The sequence below is a fragment of the Ranitomeya variabilis genome, chromosome 4, assembly GCF_051348905.1.
Source record: "Ranitomeya variabilis isolate aRanVar5 chromosome 4, aRanVar5.hap1, whole genome shotgun sequence".
Taxonomy (NCBI): Eukaryota; Metazoa; Chordata; class Amphibia; order Anura; family Dendrobatidae; genus Ranitomeya; species Ranitomeya variabilis.
The window spans coordinates 134,248,806-134,263,782 of record NC_135235.1 but is presented as its reverse complement, the minus strand read 5'-3'; the positions used below and the strand labels follow the sequence as shown (position 1 = coordinate 134,263,782).

Below are 14,977 nucleotides of genomic sequence, written 5' to 3'. Positions count from 1 at the left end.
AGCATATGGGGTATCAGCGTACTCAGGACAAATTAGACAACAACTTTTGGGGTCCAATTTCTCTTGTTACCCTTGGGAAAATAAAAATTTGGGGGGCTAAAAAACCATTTTTTGTGGGAAAAAAATGATTTTTTAGTTTCTTGGCTCTGCGTTATAAACTGTAGTGAAATACTTGGGGGTTCAAAGTTCTCACAACACATCTAGATAAGTTCCTTGGGGGTATCGTTTCTAATATGGGGTCACTTGTGGGGGGTTTCTACTGTTTAGGTACATTAGGGGCTCTGCAAACGCAATGTAACGCCTGTAGACCAATCCAACTAAGTCTGCATTCCAAATGGCACTACATCCCTTCCGAGCTCTGCCATGCACCCAAACGGTGGTTCCCCCCACATATGGGGTATCAGCGTACTCAGGACCAATTGGACAACGACGTTTCCAGTCCATTTTCTCCTGTTACCCTTGGGAAAATACAAAACTGGGGGCTACAAAATAATTTTTGTGGAAAAAAAATGTTTTTTTTATTTTCACGGCTCTGCGTTATAAACTGTAGTGAAACACTTGTTGGGTCAAAGTGCTCACCACACATCTAGATAAGTTCCTTAGGGGGTCTACTTTTCAAAATGGTGTCACTTGTGGGGGGTTTCAATGTTTAGGCACATCAGGGGCTCTCCAAAGGCAACATGGCGTCCCATCGCAATTTCAGTCAATTTCGCATTGAAAAGTCAAATAGCGCTTCTTCCTTTCCGAGCTCTGCCATGCGCCCAAACAGTGGTTTACCCCCACATATGGGGTATCGGCGTACTCAGGACAAATTGTACAACAACCTTTGGGGTCCATTTTCTCCTGTTACCCTTGGTAAAATAAACCAAATTGGAGCTGAAGTAAATTTTGTGTGAAAAAAAAGTTAAATGTTCATTTTTATTTAAACATTCCAAAAATTCCTGTAAAACACCTGGAACGTTAATAAACTTCTTGAATGTGGTTTTGAGCAGTTTTTAGAATGGTGTCACACTTGGTTATTTTCTATCATATAGACCCCTCAAAATGACTTCAAATGAGATGTGGTCCCTAAAAAAAAAATGGTGCTGTAAAAATGAGAAATTGCTGGTCAAATTTTAACCCTTATAACTCCCTAAAAACAAAAAATTTTAATTCCAAAATTGTGCTGCTGTAAAGTAGACATGTGGGAAATGTTACTTATTAAGTATTTTGTGTGACATATCTCTGTGATTTAAGGGCATAAAAATTCAAATTTGTAAAATAGCAAAATTTTCTACATTTTAGCCAAATTTCCATTTTTTTCACAAATAAAAGCAGGTAATATCAAAGAAATGTTACCACTATCATGAAGTACAGTATGTCACGAGAAAACATTGTCAGAATCATCAGGATCCGTTGAAGCGTTCCAGAGTTATAACCTCACAACGGGACAGTGGTCAGAATTGTAAAAATTGGCCCGGTCATTAACGTGAAAAACACCCTTGGGGCTTAAGGGGTTAAATAACAATGACACACTGACTGCACTCTGATGCCATCTTTGTGCTCTATGGATATTTTACGAACCTATAGACTTGTTTTGGCCCTGGTATTCGGCCATGCTGCCGTAAAAAAAAATGTGTGCAAAGCAGCACAGAAAATATATCCGTATGTTTGGTATCCATAAAAAAAAATGGATAGAATACGTACAGGCAACATAGATGTGTGAATGAGGTCTAAAGATCATATGATCTTCTTTCCAGTTTTTTAACATTTACCCTGTAGGATGTATTATTATTTGATATTCCTTGAAATTCCATGTAAAGATAATGGGGAAGTAACTGCTAAAAATAAAATTGCAATAACTAGCTTTAAAGTGAACCTGTCAGCTAATAAATGCTGCCCACAAATTGGGAAGAATGCATAAGGCACTTCCTATAATATTTCAGCCATGTATGTTTGACTCTGAATTGTTGTAGCATTTTGGAGAAAAACAGACTTTAAAAGCCGCCTTCTCCCTGCCCAATGCCCTAGAGTGACAGCTCTGTGTCTATGTACATGTATAGGTAGAGACCTGTCACTCCACGGCATCGGGAGTCAAACATACATGGCTTAAAATCATATATCAGTACCTTATACATTCTGCTCTCAGATTGGCCAGCATGTTGGAGCTATCAAATTCACTTTAAATAGTTAACAAAAAATCTGATATTTTTATTTGGCCTCTATGAAACAAAGTACCGTAAGATCAGAGTTCAATACAGATCTTGTAAAAATAGTTGTTCAACAAGAAATTTAAATATTACTTTAGCTATTAATGAGTGTATTTTTAGTGACTGTTAATTTGTATATATATTTTAATCATATTTGCCATTTCGTTTCACAGGTTCAAATTACGGTTTTAGATGAGAATGACAATAGTCCAGTATTTGATCCAACATCAGAGTCAGTAGTGAGTGTAGCCGAGGATTGTCCAACAGGGAGAAGAATAGCTCTAGTCTTGGCCAGAGACCCTGATGCTGGAGATAATGGGCAAGTAAGTACTTTATAATTAACTTTAAGGATATGTTGCCACTGGCCATTAAAATCAGCTGTGAATTAAATGTAAGAAATGCTGCAAATTTTCCGCATATTTCACTCTTTACAATTCTGTGGTAACATCCACAGCATAAATTGACATACTGGAGGTTTTACATCTACAATGCCATTTACTTTAACTTTATTAAATCTCAATTACAATGCCGCTACTGTAATAGGCAGTGGATTTCCCACCTGTTAAAACTAGTCAGTAAACTCACTGTATATGTATTTGTTCAAAAATCTACTTAAGGCCGGTTTCATACGTCCGTATATTTACCAGTACCGGAAAAAACGGTACCGGAGATATCCGTGTCCGTGTGTGTACTATGTGTGGCAACCGTGTGCCACATTAGTACCACACGAACAGCCGCTGGGGAAGAAGTGCTTCAGTAAGCGCTGTTCCCCAGTGGCTTGTGCTGAAGCCGGCTGTCATCATTTTCCCCTGCTCTGCCGGCGAGCAGAGGAGAATGATGAGCATTATATTAAAGTCTGAATGACAGCTGTTGCTAATAACAGTCACAGTAGGTTAGGATGACCGGGGTATTCCACAGCCGCCGGCTGCAATTGTTCGGAAATAAATGAATGAAAAACTCGACTTGGGTTCCCTCCTATTTTATTGAACCAACCAGACAAAACTCACAGCTGGAGGCTGCAACCCCCAGCTGTCAGCTTCTGCAAGGTTGGTTATCAAGAATAGAGGAGTCCCCACTCTGTTTTTTTAATTATTTAAATAAATAATTTAAAAAAAGTGTGTGGGGGTCTCCCGCATTTTTGACAACCAGCTTTGCTAAAAAACAGCTGGTGACTGCTATTCTCAGACTGATAAGGGGCCATTGATATAGGCCCCCCAGCCTAAAAACAGCAGCCCACAGCTGCCCAGAAAAGGCGCATCTATTAGATGCACCTTTTCTGGCGCTTTGCCCGACTCTTCCCACTTGACCCGTAGCAGTGGCAAGTGGGGTAATATTTGTGGAGTTGATGTCACCTTTCAGGTGACATCAAGCCCACGGCTTAGTAACGGAGAGACCTCTATACGACACCTATCCATTACTAATCCTATAGTTGTAATGTTAAATAAAGACACCGGCTTTTTCCCACGGTTCAGAGGTTGCCTCAGTTCAAATCAGGCCATGATGATGTCACTGCTGTTGAATGATGCTGCGCTCTCTGTTGCTCATTCACCAGTGGTTTTCAGCCGGGACAGTCGCAAATTGGCACCATCCTGGTTGAAAACTATTTAGCCACCAGACTTGGATTACAGCGTGGGACACAATGATGGACAGGTAAGGTATATCGTTGGTTTATTATGTTATTTTTATTACAGGAAATCGTGTGCGTCGAGGAAATAGGTGTTACAGTAAGTATGGTTTAATTTAGAACATTAAAGGTGTCTGTGTAATTATTTCAAATAAAAGACTTTATTCTGGCCGTGTCTTTATTTAACATTACAACTATAGGATTAGTAATGGATAGGTGTCTTATAGACGCCTCTCCATTATTAAGCTGTGGGCTTGATGTCACCTGAAAAGTGACATCAACCTCACAAATATTACCCCACTTGCCACATCTAGTCACCACACGTACCAGAGACACATGTGAAAGGGGCCTAAAACCTAGCTTTGCAAAGTATATGCAAAATTTTATAATACAGTGGCTTGTGAAAGTGTTCACGCCCTTGGCATTTTTCATGTTTTGCTACCTCACAACCTGGAAATTCACTGGTTTTTTTGAGGGTTTGCATCAGTTCATGCAAAGAACATCCCTACAACTAGGAAAATTTGGTTTTCTTGTTATTGTGAAGTAAATAAGGACAAAATAACTAAAAATTTCAGTGTACATAACTATTCACCCCCTTAAAGTAAGAACTCTGTAGAGCCTCCTTTTGCAGCTGCAAGTCGCTTTGGATAAGTCTCTATGAGCTTTCCACATTTCGCCACTGGGATTTTTGCTCATTCCTCAATGCAAAACTTCTCCAGCTCCTTCAAGTTAGGGTACTGTCACACATTGGCACTTTGATCGCTACGACGGTACGATCCGTGACGTTCCAGCGATATCCATACGATATCGCTGTGTCTGACACGCAGCAGCGATCAGGGATCCTGCTGAGAATCGTACGTCGTAGCAGATCGTTTGGAACTTTCTTTCGTCGCTGGATCTCCCGCTGTCATCGCTGGATCGTTGTGTGTGACAGCGATCCAGCAATGCGTTCGCTTGTAACCAGGGTAAACATCGGGTTACTAAGCGCAGGGCCGCGCTTAGTAACCCGATGTTTACCGTGGTTACCAGCGTAAAAGTTAAAAAAAAAAAACAGTACATACTTACATTCCGGTGTCTGTCCCCCGGAGTTCTGCTTCTCTGCACTGTGAGCGCCGGCCAGCCGGAAAGCGAGCACAGCGGTGACGTCACCGCTGTGCTTTCTGGCTGGCACAGACACAGTGGAGAGAAGCAAAACGCCAGGGGACAGACACCGGAATGTGAGTATGTACTGTTTGGTTTTTTTTACGTTTACCCTGGTAACCACGGTAAACATCGGGTTACTAAGCGCGGCCCTGCGCTTAGTAACCCGATGTTTACCCTGGTTACCTGGGGACTTCGGCATAGTTGGTCGCTGGAGAGCTGACTGTGTGACAGCTCCCCAGCGACCACACAACCACTTACCAACGATCACGGCCAGGTCATATCACTGGTCGTGATCGTTGGTAAATCGTTTAGTGTGACAGTACCCTTAGATGGTTTCCTCTGGTTAACAGCAATCTTCAAGTCTGACCACAGAGTCTCAATTGGATTAAGGTCTGGGCTCTTACTAGGCCACTCCAAAACATTTACACATTTCCCCTTAAACCACTCGAGTGTTTCTTTAGCAGTATACTTTGGGTCACTGTCTTGTTGAAAGGTGAGCCTTCGTCCCAGTTTCAAATCACTGATAGACTGAAACAGGTTTTGCTCAAGAATTTCGCTGCTTTTTCTACCATCCATCTTCTCCTTGAGTTGGATCATTTTCCCTGTCCCTGCTACTGAAAAACATCCTCGCAGCATGATGCTGCCCGCACCATGTTTCACTGTGGGGATAGTGTTCTTGGGGAGATGAGCCGTGTTGGTTTGGTGCCAGACATAGTGTTTACCTTGGTGGGAAAAAAATAAATTTTGGTCTCATCTGACCACATCACCTTTCTCTGTACATTTGGGGAGTCTCTCACGTATCTTTTGGCAAACTCAAAACTAGCCTTTAAATTTTTGTGTATATGTAGAGGCTTCTTTTTCTGCCTTCTCTTCCATAAAGGCCACCTCTGTGGAGTGTATAACTTATTGTGGCCGCAAGGACAGATACTCCAGTCTCTGCTTGGGAACTTTGCAGCTCCTTCAGGGTTACCTTTTGTCTCTGCGCTGCCTCTCTGATTAATGCCCTCCTTGCCTGGGCTGAGAGTTTTGGTGGGAAGCCCTCATTTGGCAGGTTTGTTGTGGTACTGTATTCTTTCCATTAGATAATAATGGATTTGATGGTGCTCTGGTGAATCATCAGAGATTGTGATATTTATAACCCAACCCTGACTTGTCCTTCTCAGCAACTTTTTCCTTGACTTGTTTAGAGATCCCCTTGGTTGCACGGTGTTTGGTTAGTGGTGCCTCTTGCTCAATGGTGTTGCAGCCTCTGTTGCTTTTCAGAAAAGGTGTGTATATATTGACAGACCATGTGACACTTAGATTGCACACAGGTGGACTTGCTTTCATAGCAAAAGGGGTTAATATATATGCTGTGGTGCGGTAACCCATGTTACAGCCAGGTGGCACTGTGTGTGTGCTTCAGGATGCGCTTGGAGGCATAATTATGGTGATGAGAAAAAGTCTGGCAGGATTGTAAATGACCGGTATGTGTCGCAGAGGTGCTCTGCGCTGTAAGCCCAAAATGATATGGTTATGCTGCGACTTATAGTTCCACAAGAGTTTGTTGTGTTTACTTATAAGGGCGGGCTTATAGGGTTAGCTGGTGAGCTGGGCGGGACTGGCTAACCACACATACTCCCATCTAGGGAGTGGTTACAACCATATAATGTGACTGAGGTCTGGTCACATGGGTCAGAGTGTATGGATCTGTTTGGTCCATGTGCAAGGTCCTGGACGGTCGGTGTTAGAAGCTCCTGTGGGTGGAGTTTTCCTGGAAGCACCTGAGAGACCATGGACCTGGACGGTCGGTGTTGGAGTCTCCTGTGAGTGGAGATGTCCTGGAAACACCTAGAGAGACTGTGGACATGAATGCTCAGGGTGTTGGATTGTTCTGGGATGTACTGGAGTCCTTCCAGCACCTGGTGAGAGTGTGAGTCCTGAACGCTCAGGGTGTTGGATTGTCCTGGGATGGACTGGAGTTCTGCAAGCACCTGGTGAGAGTGTGAGTCCTGGAATGGTCAGGGTGTTGGATTGTCATGGGATAGACTGGAGTCCTGCAAGCACCTGGTGAGACCATGGACTGATGGCCTGTATTTTGGAAGTGCCTGTGATTGGACTTCCTGGAAGCGCATGGAAAGGCTGCATCTACAGAGCCTGAGACGGTTTCTGTGTTGGGAAAGCTAAAGTTCCTACTGTGGGTCTGGACTATCCGAGGTGCCCTGGTTACTAGGATGGTGATCCCAGTGAGGCAGCTTTTCCCTGTGAACCAGCATTGACAGGAGTCAGTGTGTGGAGCCGGAGCTCCTGTAAGGTAACTCCAGGTAACAAGGGGTTACGGGCAAACACGGATCTGCCATTGGAACAGACTGTGGATGGTAAATGTGTTCCGTTGATCTATTTAATGAACTGTATGTGTTATGGTTTATGATGTCTAATAAACCAAATAAGACTTTTTACGTTGAGAAACCGTGCCTGAGCGCTTAAATCCTGTGCCAAGCGAGTGTTCCCCAACCCACTCAGGTAGCGTTTCACCACAATGCACATACCAGTTTTTATTTATTTGATGCTAGCAATTTAATTTATGTCTATATTTTTATCACTTCACTCCACCAAATAAGATTATTTAGTGCTGATGCTTCATACACAAAAATCGGATTACAAAAATATTTAAACACAGGTTGTAATGTAAAAAAAATAAGAAAAAAGCCAAGAGGGTGAATACTTTCGCAAGCCACTATTTGAAAATTGGAAGTTTTAGTTTCAAATCCATTGAGTCTCTCTTTATTTTACCAAGAATGCATTGACTTGTGACTTACCATTAAGATAACATGTTTCCTTGAAATTTTTATAGGTGTCTTTTTCCATAGTCAGTGGAAATGTAGACAGACTTTTTGAGATCCGCATTACGAATGATACCTATGGAGCAGTTTTCCTTGTGAAATCACTGGACAGAGAACTACAAGAAGTGCATTCATTAAGGGTAAGGAGGACAAAATGTACAAGCCCTGATAAATATATTATATAAGGGTGTTGATTCAGTCTTTTCTAGCATTACTTGTGAACATGGCCGATTATATCTGTGGATGACTGAATTTTTTTTTCATACCAAGGAAAAGATCAGACACATGTCCACTTCTAATCCGAGTGTAGTATCAAAATCGGCAATGCAAGTCTGTGGTTCCGTGAAAAACATCGGACCGCACTCAGATGTGATCCGAATGTGGTCCAATTTTCACAGCTGCCTAAATGGAAAGGGTGGAGAAACTTTTTTGGTTTTCTCTCCACCTCCCAGAAATACTCCTGCTACTCTGATCAAAGTCTGATTAATATTATTATTATTATTATTATTTATTATTATAGCGCCATTTTTTCCATGGTGCTTTACATGTGAGGAGGGGTGTACATAATAAAAACAAGTACAATAATCTTGAACAATACAAGTCACAACTGGTACAGGAGAGAGGACCCTGCCCGCGAGGGCTCACAAACTACAAGGGATGGGTGAGGATACAGTAGGTGAGGGTAGAGCTGGTCGTGCAGAGGTTTGGTCTATCGGTGGTTACTGCAGGTTGTAGGCTTGTTGGAATAGGTGGGTCTTCAGGTTCTTTTTGAAGGTTTCGATGGTAGGCGAGAGTCTGATATGTTGTGGTAGAGAGTTCCAGAGTAGGGGGGATGCACGAGAGAAATCTTGTATGCGATTGTGAGAACAGGAGATAAGAGGGGAGTAGAGAAGGAGATCTTGTGAGGATCGGAGGTTGCGTGCAGGAAAGTACCGGGAGACGAGGCCACAGATGTATGGAGCAGACAGGTTGTGGATGGCTTTGTATGTCATGGTTAGGCTTTTGTACTGGAGTCTCTGGGTAATGGGGAGCCAGTGCAGGGATTGACAGAGGGGAGAGGCTGGGGAATAGCGGGGGGACAGGTGGATTAGTCGGGCAGCAGAGTTTAGAATAGATTGGAGGGGTGCGAGAGTGTTAGAGGGGAGGCCACAGAGCAGGAGGTTACAGTAGTCGAGGCGGGAGATGATGAGGGCATGGACTAGGGTTTTTGCAGATTCTTGGTTTAGGAATGCACGGATCCGTGAAATATTTTTGAGTTGGAGGCGGCAGGAAGTGGAAAGGGTTTGGATATGTGGTTTGAAGGAGAGATCAGTGTCAAGGATTACCCCAAGACAGCGGGCTTGTGGGACTGGGGAGAGTGGGCAGCCATTTACTGTAATGGGTAGGTTCATTGGGGAGGTCGTGTGAGATGGGGGAAAGACGATTAATTCTTTTTTGTCCATGTTAAGTTTTAGAAATCTAGCGGAGAAGAAGGATGAAATAGCGGATAGACATTGAGGTATTCTGGTTAGTAGGGTGGTGATATCTGGTCCAGAGATGTAGATCTGTGTGTCATCAGCATAGAGATGATACTGAAAGCTGTGAGATTCTATGAGCTGTCCCAGGCCAAAGGTGTAAATGGAGAAGAGCAGGGGCCCTAGAACTGAACCTTGCGGGACTCCTACAGATAGGGGCGAGGTGAGGAGGTGGTGTGTGAGTGGGAGACGCTGAATGTCCGGTCAGTTAGGTATGACGAGATCCAGGATAGGGCCAAGTCTGTGATGCCAAGGGATGAGAGGGTCTGCAGCAACAGGGAATGGTCCACTGTGTCAAAGGCAGAGGACAGGTCCAGGAGGAGGAGGATAGAGTAGTGCCGCTTGCTCTTGGCGGTTAATAGGTCATTGGTGACCTTAGTTAGGTGTTATGACCCCAATGGCGAGGGTCTCAGAGGCACGTGGAAGTCTGCAGAATACAAAAATCCAGCTCATAGGGCAGTGGTAACTGGGTTGACCATATATCTACTCCTAACGCCAACACTAGAAGTAGCCGGGGATCATTCCTACGTTGATTCTAGATGACACGCTCCAGCCGGAGAATCTAGCTACCCCTAGAAGAGGAAAACAAAAGACCTTTCTTGCCTCCAGAGAAGGGGACCCCAAAGCTGGATAGAAGCCCCCCACAAATAATAACGGTGAGGTAAGAGGAAATGACAAACACAGAAATGAACCAGGTTAGCACAGAGAGGCCCGCTTACTGATAGCAGAATAAAGAAAGGTAACTTATATGGTCAACAAAAACCCTATCAAAATCCACACTGGAAATTCAAGAACCCCCGAACCGTCTAACGGTCCGGGGGGAGAACACCAGCCCCCTAGAGCTTCCAGCAAAGGTCAGGATATAGATTTGGAACAAGCTGGACAAAAATACAAAACCAAAACAAATAGCAAAAAGCAAAAGGCAGACTTAGCTGATATAACTGGAACCAGGATCAGTAGACAAGAGCACAGCAGACTAGCTCTGATAACTACGTTGCCAGGCATTGAACTGAAGGTCTAGGGAGCTTATATAGCAACACCCCTAACTAACGACCCAGGTGCGGATAAAAGGAATGACAGAAAAACCAGAGTCAAAAAACTAGTAACCACTAGAGGGAGCAAAAAGCAAATTCACAACAGTACCCCCCCCTTAGTGAGGGGTCACCGAACCCTCACCACGACCACCAGGGCGATCAGGATGAGCGGCATGAAAGGCACGAACTAAATCGGCCGCATGAACATCAGAGGCGACCACCCAGGAATTATCCTCCTGACCATAGCCCTTCCACTTGACCAGGTACTGAAGCCTCCGCCTGGAGAGGCGAGAATCCAAGATCTTCTCCACCACGTACTCCAACTCGCCCTCAACCAACACCGGAGCAGGAGGCTCAGCAGAAGGAACTACAGGCACAATGTACCGCCGCAACAAGGACCTATGAAATACATTGTGAATAGCAAACGACACAGGAAGATCCAGACGAAAAGATACAGGATTAAGGATTTCCAATATCTTGTAAGGCCCAATAAAACGAGGTTTAAATTTGGGAGAGGAGACCTTCATAGGAACAAAGCGGGAAGAAAGCCATACCAAATCCCCAACGCGTAGTCGGGGACCCACACCGCGGCGGCGGTTGGCAAAGCGCTGAGCCCTCTCCTGTGACAACTTCAAGTTGTCCACCACATGATTCCAGATCCGCTGCAACCTATCTACCACAGAATCCACCCCAGGACAGTCAGAAGGCTCCACATGACCCGAAGAAAAGCGAGGATGGAAACCAGAGTTGCAGAAAAAAGGCGAAACCAAGGTGGCGGAACTAGCCCGATTATTAAGGGCAAACTCAGCCAACGGCAAGAATGTCACCCAATCGTCCTGATCAGCAGAGACAAAACACCTCAAATAAGCCTCCAAAGTCTGATTGGTTCGCTCCGTCTGTCCATTAGTCTGAGGATGGAAAGCAGACGAAAACGACAAATCAATGCCCATCCTACTACAAAAGGATCGCCAGAACCTAGAAACGAACTGGGATCCTCTGTCTGACACAATATTCTCAGGGATGCCGTGCAAACGAACCACGTTCTGGAAAAACACAGGAACCAGATCGGAAGAGGAAGGCAGCTTAGGCAAAGGAACCAAATGGACCATCTTGGAGAAGCGATCACATATCACCCAGATAACGGACATGCCCTGAGATAGCGGAAGATCAGAAATGAAATCCATGGAGATATGTGTCCAAGGTCTCTTCGGGACAGGCAAGGGCAAGAGCAAACCGCTGGCACGAGAACAGCAAGGCTTAGCTCGAGCACAAGTCCCACAGGACTGCACAAATGACCGCACATCCCTTGACAAGGAAGGCCACCAAAAGGACCTGGCCACCAGATCTCTGGTGCCAAAAATTCCCGGGTGACCTGCCAACACCGAGGAATGAACCTCGGAAATGACTCTGCTGGTCCATTTATCCGGGACAAACAGTCTGTCAGGTGGACAAGACTCAGGCCTATCAGCCTGAAATCTCTGCAACACACGTCGCAGATCCGGAGAAATAGCTGACAAGATAACTCCATCTTTAAGAATACCAACAGGATCAGCGACTCCAGGAGCATCAGGCACAAAGCTCCTAGAAAGAGCATCGGCCTTCACATTCTTTGAACCTGGTAAATACGAGACAACAAAATCAAAGCGGGAGAAAAACAATGACCAGCGGGCCTGTCTCAGATTAAGGCGTTTAGCAGACTCGAGATACATCAGATTTTTGTGATCAGTCAAGACCACCACACGATGCTTAGCACCCTCGAGCCAATGACGCCACTCCTCAAATGCCCATTTCATGGCCAACAACTCCCGATTGCCCACATCATAATTTCGCTCGGCAGGCGAAAACTTCCTGGAGAAAAAGGCACAAGGTTTCATAACAGAGCAACCAGGGCCTCTCTGCGACAAAACGGCCCCTGCTCCAATCTCTGAAGCATCCACCTCAACCTGAAAGGGAAGTGAGACATCGGGCTGGCACAAAACAGGCGCCGAAGTAAACCGGCGCTTCAACTCCTGGAAAGCCTCCACGGCAGCAGGAGCCCAGTTAGCTACATCGGAGCCCTTCTTGGTCATATCCGTCAACGGTTTCACAATGCTAGAAAAATTAGCGATAAAACGACGGTAGAAGTTAGCGAAACCCAAGAACTTCTGAAGACTCTTAACCGACGAGGGCTGAGTCCAATCAAGAATAGCTCGGACCTTGACTGGGTCCATCTCCACAGCAGAAGGGGAAAAAATGAACCCCAAAAAGGGAACCTTCTGTACACGAAAGAGACACTTTGAGCCCTTGACAAACATAGAATTTTCACGCAAAATTTTAAAGACCAACCTGACCTGCTCCACATGCGAATCCCAATCATCAGAAAAAAACAAAATATCATCCAGATAAACAATCAAAAATTTATCCAGATACTTCCGGAAAATGTCATGCATAAAGGACTGAAAAACTGAAGGCGCATTGGAGAGCCCAAAAGGCATCACCAAGTACTCAAAATGACCTTCAGGCGTATTGAATGCGGTTTTCCATTCATCACCTTGCTTAATGCGCACAAGGTTGTACGCACCACGAAGGTCTATCTTGGTGAACCACTTGGCACCTTTAATCCGGGCAAACAAGTCAGACAACAGCGGTAAAGGATACTGAAATTTGACAGTGATCTTATTTAAAAGCCGATAATCAATACAAGGTCTCAAAGATCCGTCCTTTTTTGCCACAAAAAAGAATCCCGCACCAAGGGGGGAAGAAGACGGACGAATATGTCCTTTCTCCAGAGACTCCTTGATATAGGAATGCATAGCGGTATGTTCAGGTACCGACAGATTAAACAGTCTTCCCTTAGGAAACTTACTGCCTGGGATCAAATCTATAGCACAGTCACAGTCCCTATGAGGAGGCAGTGCACTGGACTCAGACTCACTGAAGACATCCTGATAATCAGACAAATACTCCGGAACTTCCGAAGGCGTAGAAGAAGCAATAGACACAGGCAGGGAATCCCCATGAATACCACGACAGCCCCAACTTGAGACTGACATAGCCTTCCAGTCCAGGACTGGATTATGGGTCTGTAACCATGGCAGCCCTAAAACAACCAAATCATGCATTTTATGTAAAACCAGGAAACGTATCACCTCGCGGTGTTCAGGAGTCATGCACATGATAACCTGTGTCCAATACTGCGGTTTATTTGCTGCCAATGGCGTAGCATCAATACCCCTAAGAGGAATAGGATTTTATCACATTGCATTAAATCAGGTGTCTGTTCAGACAACACCATGAGGGAATTTGCGGTTTTTCTATCACATTGCACCGAATTAGGTGTCTGTTCAGCCAACACCATGAGGGAATTTGCGGTTTTGCGCTCCCGCAACCGCCGGTCAATTTGAATAGCCAGTGCCATAGTATCATTGAGACCTGTGGGAATGGGAAAACCCACCATAACATTCTTAATGGCTTCAGATAGGCCATTTCTAAAATTAGCGGCCAGTGCACACTCGTTCCAATGTGTCAGCACGGACCATTTCCGAAATTTTTGGCAATACACTTCAGCCTCGTCCTGCCCCTGAGACATAGCCAGCAAGGCCTTTTCTGCCTGAATCTCAAGATTGGGTTCCTCATAAAGTAAACCGAGCGCCAGAAAAAACGCATCAATATCAGCCAATGCCGGATCTCCTGGCGCCAGCGAAAAAGCCCAATCCTGAGGGTCGCCCCGTAAGAACGAAATAACTATTTTTACTTGCTGAGCAGAGTCTCCAGATGAACAGGGTCTCAGGGACAAAAACAATTTACAATTATTCACAAAATTCCTAAACTTAAACCTGTCTCCGGAAAACAGTTCAGGAATCGGTATTTTAGGTTCTGACCTAGGATTTCTGATAACATAGTCTTGTATGCCCTGCACACGAGTAGCCAGCTGGTCCACACTTGTAATCAAGGTCTGGACATTCATGTCTGCAGCAAGCATAGCCACTCTGAGGTAAAGGGGAAGAAGAAAGAAAAAAAAAAAAAAAAACTCAGAATCTTCTTTCTTATAATCCCTCTTCTGCAACGCATTAAACATTTAATACGGTCCTGGCAAACTGTTATGACCCCAATGGCGAGGGTCTCAGAGGCACGTGGAAGTCTGCAGAATACAAAAATCCAGCTCATAGGGCAGTGGTAACTGGGTTGACCATATATCTACTCCTAACGCCAACACTAGAAGTAGCCGGGGATCATAACTACGTTGCCAGGCATTGAACTGAAGGTCTAGGGAGCTTATATAGCAACACCCCTAACTAACGACCCAGGTGCGGATAAAAGGAATGACAGAAAAACCAGAGTCAAAAAACTAGTAACCACTAGAGGGAGCAAAAAGCAAATTCACAACAGTTAGGGCAGTTTCAGTGGAGTGGTGTGACCGGAAGCCTGATTGAAAGCGGTCGAAGAGGGAGCAGGAAGATAGATGGGAGGACAGTTCAAGATGGACATGTTGTTCCAGTAGTTTTGAGGCATAGGGGAGAAGTGATATAGGGCGATAGCTAGATACAGCGGATGGGTCAAGAGAGGGCTTTTTGAGGATAGGTGTGATTGAGGCATGTTTAAAGCTTGAGGGGAAAACACCAGTTGTTAGTGATAGGTTGAAGAGATGGGTTAGGGTTGGGATGAAGACTGT

The 14,977-nt window shown here is 44.7% G+C and overlaps 1 protein-coding gene across 1 annotated transcript in view; it reads left to right on the top strand.

Moving 5' to 3' along the window:
• Positions 1–14,977, top strand: part of CDH23 (cadherin related 23) — a 1,745,895-nt gene that overhangs the window by 1,415,498 nt on the left and 315,420 nt on the right. Inside the window, exons 33-34 of the mRNA XM_077259280.1 lie at positions 2,363–2,512; positions 7,790–7,918. Coding sequence (XP_077115395.1) covers positions 2,363–2,512; positions 7,790–7,918 — 279 coding nt within the window. The remainder of the gene's footprint in view (positions 1–2,362; positions 2,513–7,789; positions 7,919–14,977) is intronic.